Source organism: Sinocyclocheilus anshuiensis, unplaced genomic scaffold, assembly GCF_001515605.1.
Source record: "Sinocyclocheilus anshuiensis isolate Anshui unplaced genomic scaffold, SAMN03320099.WGS_v1.1 scaffold2488, whole genome shotgun sequence".
In the NCBI taxonomy this organism is placed as follows: Eukaryota; Metazoa; Chordata; class Actinopteri; order Cypriniformes; family Cyprinidae; genus Sinocyclocheilus; species Sinocyclocheilus anshuiensis.
Window position 1 is genome coordinate 316,544 of NW_015546478.1, and position 10,785 is coordinate 327,328.

The 10,785-nt window shown below is 34.7% G+C and overlaps 1 protein-coding gene across 2 annotated transcripts in view; it reads left to right on the forward strand.

Annotated features, from left to right (window-relative positions):
- grm7 (glutamate metabotropic receptor 7) overlaps nucleotides 1-10,785 on the forward strand; it is a 240,684-nt gene that overhangs the window by 182,871 nt on the left and 47,028 nt on the right. For both annotated transcript variants that reach the window (XM_016503641.1, XM_016503640.1), the window contains exon 8: nucleotides 8,647-9,582. In XM_016503641.1, the coding sequence (XP_016359127.1) occupies nucleotides 8,647-9,582 (936 nt within the window). The remainder of the gene's footprint in view (nucleotides 1-8,646; nucleotides 9,583-10,785) is intronic.

The window sequence follows — 10,785 nt, forward strand, 5'->3', positions numbered from 1 at the left end:
CATTTCTAAATGTACACTGTTCATTTAGAAATGTATTTATTTATAATTTTTGTTTCATGTAATATTTATATTCTATTTTATTTCAGCTTTACTTCAGTTACCAAAAATGATTTTTAATTGTTTATCTTTAGTTTTATTTAACAATAACATCACTGGTAAAAGCATTCAAACAAACAAACACACAAATTTAATTTAATTTAATTTCCATTGAAAAAAAAAGGCTGTTTACGGGCAAAAACTACTCACATTTTCTTCAGCAAATGTTACATTTTTTTTAATGTGATGCAAAAGCATTCTGTCTTACTGTGTAGCCATTGGCAAGTGTATCGTATGCTGGGCAATTCAGAATTTTTGGAGTCCTCTGTCAAGGTTGTGTGATTTTTTTTTCTCACTTCGGCTGGGAATGCACCCAGTTATCGCCTGTCATTCACATATTCATTTAATATTATTATTTACCTGTCTGTTTTGCGGGATGTTCTCCGCCGGGCAAACACTAGGACTTCCTTTTACCCTCAGGTTAACATTATTAACGTGAGTTGTTGTCACCCCACCTATCACGCTGGCCTGCCCACCGAAATGATTTATTGACAATTGTGCTTGACACACAGTTCAAATGCAGGGAAGGGAAGCGAAAGCCTGGCTGGGCCCGATAAGAGAAGGAGGCTCTGGGAATAATGAGGGCCCATCTTCACCTCCTCTCTGCATCACTAAATACACTCTGGACCAGCTTTCCATTCAGCCACGGCACTCCCAGCACACTGGGGCATGAACCTGAGCGATCCGGCCAAGCATGAAAAAATGAGAATTTGAGAAGAGAACAGCAGCCATGGGACAAACCATCGCAGTTCTAAAGGTCGAGCACAGCCTGGTAACCCGACTTTAGGATGGAAGTGTGTTAGATGCGCAAAATACAGTGTGTTTAGACTGTGCATTTTTGTATTTAATGTGCTGCTTGTGATTTCTGATTTGAAGATGGTTTAGGATATATTTGTCGAGTGTTGAGTTGAAATACTGTAAATCACAAGTTCATTTACTCACCTTAATGTCATTCCAAACCCAAATGACTATATTGTTATATTTTTATATCATTGTATTATATATTATTGTTTTAAGAAAAATATTAAGAATTGTATTATTAAGAATAGTAACATATTAAGAATAACTCAAAAAGAGTTGTAAAAATCCTGCCAAACATCACATGGCGTGACCAACATGTAGAAACCAGTGTTTAGTATTATACATATATAGTATTTATTAATATTTTGAATTAGCTTTTATTTTTATGTTTTCAGTTTTCATTATAATTTTTGTTTATGTGTTAGTAATTTTATGTAAACAAAATTCAATCTTTATTTTAGTTTTAGCAATTATAGATTCAAGTTTTGTTTAGTGCAATATTTTATTTTTGTTTCATTTAATTTTATTTAACTTCATTAGCTTGGTTACAGAAAATGATTTTGAATAGTTTAGCTTTAGTTTGACTTGACAATAACAAGTCAAGTCAATTTACCTTTATTTCTATAGCGCTTTATACAATACAGATTGTGTCAAAGCAGCACAGTACAGTGTTAAACAGGAAAAACGCGTGCTGATAATGCAAGAGGACAATAGAAAACAGTCAGTTTATCAAAGTCAGTTCACTGTGATTCAGTTATGTCATCGTCCAGCTCAGTTCAGTTTTTTTTTATTAATTATTAATTCATCATATTTGATGAAAATACTGTTTACATGTATTCAAGTTTATAAGGAAACTTACTTAAAAAATGAAAACTGAAAAAGAAAACAAAAGTGGCATAAAGTACTTCATATGACTCGCACCATACAGTACGTACTGTAGTCTTCATATAATAGCTTACTGTGAGGGAAAAGACTGCAATTTAAGTCATGATTAACTCATAATATTTCTCCTCAGTTGGTGGTTAACAGCTGTGACAAGATCTCAACTCGAATGAATTCCTGAATGAATTATTCCGATTGGTTTTGTGAATTGGGACTCAAAAACAGTTTATTCATGAATCAAACATTGCTACATCTCTCATAAACTCTCATGAACTGAAATAACTTCAGGGTGAGGAAATGATGACAGAATTTTTCCATATGTGTGAAGTATTTCTTTAATAAAAAGATGGCAATAATGATACAGTAGTTGTTACATTCAAAGGCATTTTAACATTTCTGAGTGGCAATGCCATATTTTAAAAATTCATGCAAATAATATGGGCCATTAGCATAACTATAAGCTGCTGATCATTGTAGCAACGAAACAACATAAATAAATGTGTGTGTGTGTGTGTGTGTGTGTGTGTGCATATATATATATTAAGAATATATATATTAATATATGCAATTTGATTGAGATTAATTGGAATGCACAATGAAAAAGCATGATTCCTGAGAATTGTTAAAAACGGAGTTATCTGTTTTTGAAAATGAACTCTTCAAATATTCTTCTGAAATAATCAATCAGTTCATTCATTAGTTGTTCTAATAATCTTTGATTAATCAATTATCAATATACTTGCTTTATGCATTCTTACAGATCAGAACTCGAACTACAACTCTGTAATTACTCTATCATTTCAGACATGTGGGTTTTTTTATGAGCGGTTAGAGAAGAAAAATGAGTGTAACTCTTCCCACATGTTGGGCAGTGATACGGCTTCTCTCCAGTGTGGATCCTCTCATGTATCCTCAGATATTCTGAGCGTTTGAAGCTCTTGTCACAGTGTGAACACTTGTAAGGTGTTTCTCTAGTGTGAACTGTCCTGTGCACTTTCAGTGCACCATCTGTAAAAAAAGCCTTACCACATTCAGAGCAAGCATGATCCTTCACACCGCTGTGTCTTTTCTGGTGTAATTTTAAAATACCCATCTGACTAAAACTCTTTCCACACAAAGAAAAGATGACCCTTTAGAGAATAGAAGAGAATAGAAGCTTAAATCCAATTTAATATTAATCAGTCGACAACCCTGCTAAACACTTTTATGTCGACTTTCTATTATTGTGTATCTTTTTGTTCCTTAAAGCTAATGTGTGCTATTTCTTGATGTTAAAATCATTTTTGGAAATTTTAAATACTCACATTTGACAGTTGATTTCCCCCAAAAAACACTGTCACAAAATGATGTTTGTTTGAGAGGCTCAACCAGGCCAGTATAGCAACAGTGGCTCAACCAATAGCGTGAGTTTTGGGCGTGGCTGGCTGTCTGTCTTTATAAACAGGAAACATGTTTCATTCATCATTCGTTCATCTTCATTTGGTGGCACAGAAATGACATGCTTCAGATCTGCTGAAATGTGTCTTCGCTAACACCGAACTAACACGAGCTACAGTAGTCAACAAACACTTGAACTAAATTAGTTCAGGGACAAATATGCTGTCAGTCTGTCCCTGCTGGATTGAAGCCTGGCAAGTTTTTTCATCATCTTGTGTACATTCTAAGTAGTTTATATTTAAAATGTGTAGCGAGACAGCTAATCAGTAAAATCTGGGAACCTCGCGGTGTTTACGCTTCGGAAAAGCGGAGGCAATCTGTCGCTGAGGGACAAGTAATTGACTTCTGTTGTACCAGTGTCAGGACTGCTGTAGTTAGAGTTTCTCAATCTCTCAGCCGACAATTTCTGAATGACCCTAAATGGCCTTACTTCATGACTGCTTGCTAGCCACTAACCCCCAATTTTTGCTCTACTTCATGCAATGATAGCAGATGATACTAGATCAGATTCGCTCAGAGGTAGAGATTGCTCTTTAAAGAGAATTGTAGCTTGACAAATCAAGTTTGGGGACTTGGCTGGTTCACTCGTAACTTTGTTTTGGACCTTTCTTGAACAGGGAAGGAGTCCCAGATTAAAGAACTCAAGCTAGTGGAAAAATAAATTACCGGTTGTCAGAATAAGTTGGAAACTGAGGTTTGAAAAGTGCTTCAAACTCGGGTTGAGGGTTGTAATGTATCCGTTGTTCTGATTTGAGTCTAGTTGTTTGACTGGAAAAACAGCTTTAATGATAATGCTACATCCTTTGGCACAAAAAAAATAAAAATATATATATATATATATAATTATATTTTTATTTTTATTTTTTTAACACTTTACAATTTACATTTCAGTTTACTTTTAGGGGGTGTTTACACAACAGCATTTTGGGGGCCTGAAAATGCAGATTTTCGCTTATATCAAAGTAAAACAAAAAATAAAAAGAAACGAAATGCACTGCACGTAATTGAATGTAATTTGTTAGATGCATTGAAAGTAAAATATTTGTTTATTTATCAGTTTTAGCTCTAAGTTTAAAAAAGGAATACTTTGGTAAAAAGTGTAAAAATAAGGCTTAATATGGAGTTCCCTTTCAAGGGAACTTCGAACTGTGTCCTCTAGGGGTCGCTATGGGGAACGCCTCATCGTGAAACCATTCGGAAATGCACGCTTGAAACAAAACGGTCAGTGAAGACGAAGAAGAGAATGACATGTTCTCTCGGCGTCTATTTATACTATAGTCGCACTGGTAGTGATGTCATGGGCTGTCGCCGGCCAACGTGTTGTTGGTGTTTTTTCAATGTATGCTTCAGACACGTGTCACGACGAGCCGTTCCCCATAACGATCCCTAGAGGACGCAGTTCGAAGTTCCCTACTCAGGGAACCATGGTTACATAAGTAACCTGAGACGTTTTCCGTATTGATTTTGTTTTACTTATATTTTGAAATATGCATTACATTGTGCTTTACAGTTAATGGAAATGTCCATAAACTTAACAGACTTAACTTTTTTGCAGATTTTTTTTTTCTTACAGTGTGCATACAGTTTTTTTTTTTTTCTCAATGCTCAATGACTACAAAATGAAATTTTTGCGTTGTTTTGTGTGTGTGTGTGTGTGTCAAGTTTGGAGAAACAAAGTTTCTGAACTCAAAAAAAAAAAATAATTTGCAAAATGATTCAGTGTCTGCTGATCAAATGTAATGAAAGGACTGAATTATTGTTGTTGTACAGGCAAACTACAGTAAACTTAAATACAAAGTTCTGAATATTCACAGAATCTGCAAAAATAAATATATATTTGTGACTTTATTAATATATTATTTATTTGTTTATTTGTATATGGAAAATGTAATGTAAAAACTTGACTTGGGATCAGTTATAGCCACACTTTTGACAAATGTTCAAAGAGTTTGTCAAACCATAACAGTTACTTGGCCTGTTGATATGCACTTCAAAGCATTGATTCAAAACCACTTGCTTTGATTCACTAGCTTCAGTTAGAATTTTAAAACACATTTGTAGCTTTATTTTAGTTTGCTTTGCATTTGCATTTGGTTTACCAACTTATTTGGTGTCAGTTTTAGTTTAAATGAAAACCCTGTCTCAGAGGAGCGTGTGGTATCATACTGTAGACGACAGGGCTCAGGGAGTAATTCTCAGGGTCTTTTCTTGAATGTGACATTATCTGAGTGAACGCGCTTCAATTATTTAAAGCACCATTGCTGTCTCTGTTCTATCAGAGAGATATTTGGTGTTCTGGGTAAATAATTGATTCTGCTCCGACTGTTACTCCTAGCAAGCTGATCTCATGAGGGTGTGGATGTATGTGTTTTTCATCTTTACATGCATTGTACTTCAGCATCTGATATCATGCTAGCTTGATTAATGGAGCTAATGGGAATAGTCACTCTACACATGTTCATGTGTGTGCCAGGGTTGTGCAGCATTCATAATGCATTGGATTTCTTATATTGAAATGAATTTGAATTGCAGTTAAAAAATAAAATAAAAAAAAAATTAAAATGACACAGGGTTGTGATTAGAATGCTATGAGTTAACTGTGTGACACTCTAATAAGTGTACAATAACACATGCCACACGGTTATTGGGTAAAATAGTTTGTAATTACTCTTAAATATTGTTGTTTTGTTTTGTTTTTGGTGTGTGTTTTTTTTTTTTTTTGCCTTTATTTTGTCTTTTTTTAGTTTTGTTTTGGTGTTTTCCTCCACTTTTTTTTGCGTTTTGTTGTATTTTGTGTTTAGTTTTGTTTTGTTTTTTTTGCGTTTTGGTGTGTTTTTAGCCTTTTTGTTAGGATTTTAGTTTTGATGTGTTGTTATGTTTTGTTTTGTTGCATTTTTGTTTTGTTATTTTGCTTTGGTCGGAGGGGGGTTGTCTTGTGTTTTCATTTTGTTTTTACTTTATTTTTTGTGTGTTTTTTGCCTTCTGTTTTGTAGTTTGTTTCAATTTTAGTTTTTTTTTTTTTTTTTTTTTTTTAGCTTTTTTTGTTTGGTTTTTAGTTTTGTTTTGGTGTTTTTTTTGTTTGTTTGTTAGTTTTGTTGTGTTGAGGTGTTTTTAGATTTGTTTTGGTGTTTTTTTATCGTTTGATTTTGATATTTTATTTTAGTTTTATTTTCATTTTGTTGAGTTGTTTTTAGATTTGTTTTGGTGTGTGTGTTGTTTTTTTTTGTTTTCTTTTTGTTTATATACTTTCCATAGTGAAAGAACATTTCTTAGCCAATTTGTTTAGCTGCTGAATTTCATTCGATTTGCAATTTAGTAAATTCCTCTTCTTTTAATTCAAATAACTGTATATTAAAATGGAGTCATTTCTTAAATTTGATAAAGGAGAAATGATCACTGCATTGTGGCAAGATAGAGTTGTACAGAAAATGACAGCACGAAAGGTTACAAGATGGTGCAAGGAATTTCAAATAAGACTGACCATGAACAAGAAAAAAAGTCCTCATTCTTTCTTGTGCGTTTCCACCTGTCCCCCAGATGGGATTCAGTCGCTAAATTAACTGTGCTGTCTTTCTGCTTTTGTTTGGGCAGCAGAATGCTGGCCGTGTCCAATCAGCCGGGCTCTGGAGTGCGTCATCTGGATTGATGTAGCTTTTCATTCTGGCATCGCCAGGTGCCAGTCCGTCATTCACACCATTGCCACGGAAATAGTGAAATGCTCTGCGGTCCTGAAAGCAAACACGACCCAGTAATAGCCAGGTGTAATAGAATGTTTCTCTGGCACTAATTGTCTCTAGCTGTCCTCTGGAGAAGCCATCAGTGCAGGTTTTGGGTGTTAGTGTTGTTTTTGGTCAAACTATTCCTTTTTAGCAGTGATTTCTTTTGCATTGTTTAATAAAGCATGAGCATTTAGATGACAGTGCTTTCTTAAAGGGCTGGTCCATTCAAAAAGTAAAACAATAATTTTCATTTTTGTGCAAACTATTCCTTCAAATAAACACAATGCAGGTTCCTCTAATCCTGTATTTTAAAATTCTGGCCTCTTGTTGAAAGCAAATGCTGATTTATTTCTACACTAAATCCACACCTGTAGTCATTGTGAAGTTATAAGAGATTAAAACTCAGTGTTCTTTAGTGCTCTTTTATTATGATGTGATTTATTCATGCATTCCAAAAAGTGGCATTTCCCGCATTTCTCTCACCACCCTCTTATTGCCTGTTTTCATTAAAATGTGGCCGTCTACATGGTGATTGTTGCCATAAAGGGCTAAAAGAAATCATTGGTAATCACACTGCAATCAGCAATGTTTGAATGAAAGGCATGAAATTCAAAGTGCATATCAAAGGAGGTATAAGGGAGTGGATGGAAAGCAATAAGCAGGCTCAAAATTATGTATCATTTTAAGTGATCACACTTAAATGTGTTTACACCCTTTCATAGGTGTGCATAATTAACTTGTTAACATAAAAAAGAGGGACATGTTGGTTCTGTTGCTCTTAAACAATTTATTTTAAAATCGTAATATAGATTATTGAATACTCCAGAGCTTTACATGACTTTGAAATACAGTACCAGTCAAATATGATATTTTAAAAGACTTACTGACGTTGGCTCACAGTCGAGAGAGTCTGCAGAGGTCCTCTCTATGATATCATTTCCTGATTTGTTTTGTGTATGTGTTTCATGTTGAGTTGTATTCTTGTTTGTGTGTTGTGTTGTGTTGTGTTTTGTTTTTCTTGTGTTTTGGTTTGTGTGTTGTTGTTTTTTTGTTGTTCACGTTGATGTTTTTGTTTTGTTCTATTATGTTTTTGTTTTGTTGAGTATTTCGTTTTGTTTTGTGTTCGTGTGTTGTATTGTTGGTTTGTGTTTTTTTTTTAATGTTGTTTTTGTCCTTTTGTGTTTCATGTTGTTTTTTTGTGTGTGTTTTGTTTTTTTTGTGTGTGTGTTTTATGTTGTGCTGCTTTTGTGTGTGTGTGTTTTGTTCTGTTTTAGTTTGTTTTATTTTGTTCATTGCATGTTTCTTAATGTTGGTTGAACCACACAACATTTTTTCATTTTAATGTAAGCAGTGAAGCAGTTTTGTTAAAACATTTTTTTATTCATTAAGTTTTTTTCATTAATGTTTTATTCATGTATTTATTTTTATAAGAAATTATTTTCATGAACTTATTTTTAATGATTTTTTCCCCTTCATTATCCTATAAAGACAGAACTGTCATTCTGAATTTTTTTTTACTCCATACGCGCCAAAAAACATAAAATTCAATTTAAATTCAGAAATGTGAAACTCATCATTAAAGTGGTGTTTTTCAGTCAGTATATATAATCAATGAATTTCATTTTTTATATATTTTTGTAAAAATATAGTCGAAAAAAAAGAATGTCAGTGTCATTGACCGAAATGCTGATTTGTGTCCATTTTTTTGTAGATCCATGAGATGCAGTGGCCCAATGGTGAGATGGAAATACCCAGCTCGGTCTGCAGTCTGCCCTGTAAGACGGGTCAACGCAAGAAGATGGTGAAAGGCATGCCGTGCTGCTGGCACTGCGAGCCCTGCGACGGCTACCAGTACCAGTTTGACGAGACGTCCTGCAAGCTCTGCGCTTACAACATGCATCCGAACGCCAATCGCACTGGCTGCCAGCCCATCCCGATCGTCAAGCTGGAGTGGCATTCACCCTGGGCCGTCATTCCCGTCTTCCTGGCTATGCTCGGCATCATCGCCACCACCTTTGTTATGGCAACGTTCATCCGCTACAACGACACCCCGATCGTACGAGCGTCTGGGAGGGAGCTCAGCTACTTTCTGCTGACCGGGATATTCCTGTGTTACATCATCACGTTTGTAATGATCGCCACTCCGGACATTGCCGTTTGCTCCTTCAGACGAATCTTCCTTGGGCTGGGAATGTGTATTAGCTACGCGGCGCTCCTCACTAAGACCAATCGAATTTACCGCATCTTTGAGGAAGGGAAGACGTCGGTTACTCCACCTAAACTGATCAGCCCGACGTCTCAGTTAGCCATCACGTCCAGCCTCATCTCCGTCCAGCTCTTAGGGGTCCTCATATGGTTCGGAGTGGATCCTCCAAACACCATAATCGATTACGAAGAACAGAAGACCATAAACCCTGATAAGGCCCGAGGGGTTCTCAAATGTGACATTACGGACCTACAAATCATTTGCTCTCTAGGATACAGCATCTTGCTGATGGTAACATGTACGGTTTACGCCATCAAGACGCGAGGCGTTCCGGAGAACTTCAACGAAGCCAAACCCATCGGCTTCACCATGTACACCACATGCATTGTGTGGCTCGCCTTCATTCCTATTTTCTTTGGGACGGCACAATCTGCAGAAAAGGTAATGCTTGTTTTAGTACTTTTTACAATGTGCATCAGTTTTTCGATTTTGAGTACTTGCATGCCATTTGCGCTTGTTGATTTTACTCAATATTTCACAGAGATAATTGAAGTTCTGTCGGTTTTTTATATTCGCCCTCATCTCGTTCTAAACACAAAAGCTCTTATTTTGTCTTTGAAAGACAGAAAAGAGGAATTTTGAAAAATGTTGCAGCTTTCTCATACAATGACAAAGACTGTTAAGCTCTCTCTTTATTTATTTATTTATGTATTTGTCATTTATTATTATTATTATTATTATTATTATTATTTAGATTTAATTTACTTTTTATAGTTATAAAGTTTATAGTTTACAATTTTCATTCCAAATTAGGTTTAAGTTTGTTTTGAAATTTGTTTTGTTTAGGTTTTACTACAATTTTCACTAGCAGAGTTTTCACTTTTTGCTGGATAATTTCACAAATAACTAAAAAAAAAAGATCACTTAATCAATCTATCTATCTATCTATCTATCTATCTATCTATCTAGTTTGCATAAATTTATTTGAGTGTGTGTGTGTGTGTGTGTATGTATATACACTGTAAAAAAAAATCTGTGACATTTACGGTAAAATACTTATTGTAAAATACAATAAGCTGTGGTTGCCAGAACTTCACCGTAAAAAATATGGTAGCAACATTTTAGGTTTTACAGACTTGACTTAAATTCACAATAAAATACCCTATTTCATTAACTGATGTAATGTTAATAAACGAACACATTGAAGTACTAATATCTGTTTTGAACCATTGTAATGCACTGATAACCACCAAAAAGAAGTGTTAATATCTGTTTTGAACCATTGTAATGCACTGATAACCACCAAAAACTGGTGGTGATGAGAAAGTCACATCATGAACAAAAGCTCATCATAAACAGCTTTTCTATGAGCTAAGGAGGGCAATACTTAAATATAGAAGGTGCACAGTGTCATTCACACAAACACTAAACACCATCATGGTGACACACATGATACTGAAATGATGCAATAAACATTAATTTGACTTTCTTTTTCACTTCCAAAAACCGTATTTTTACTGTAAAATTACGTTAAATGTAATTACATTTATTCACCGTACAATATTCAACATATTATGGAAACTTACTGTTAACCAATTAACAGGTTTTTACTGTAGCATTTTTACAGTCTTTTACTGTTAAAAT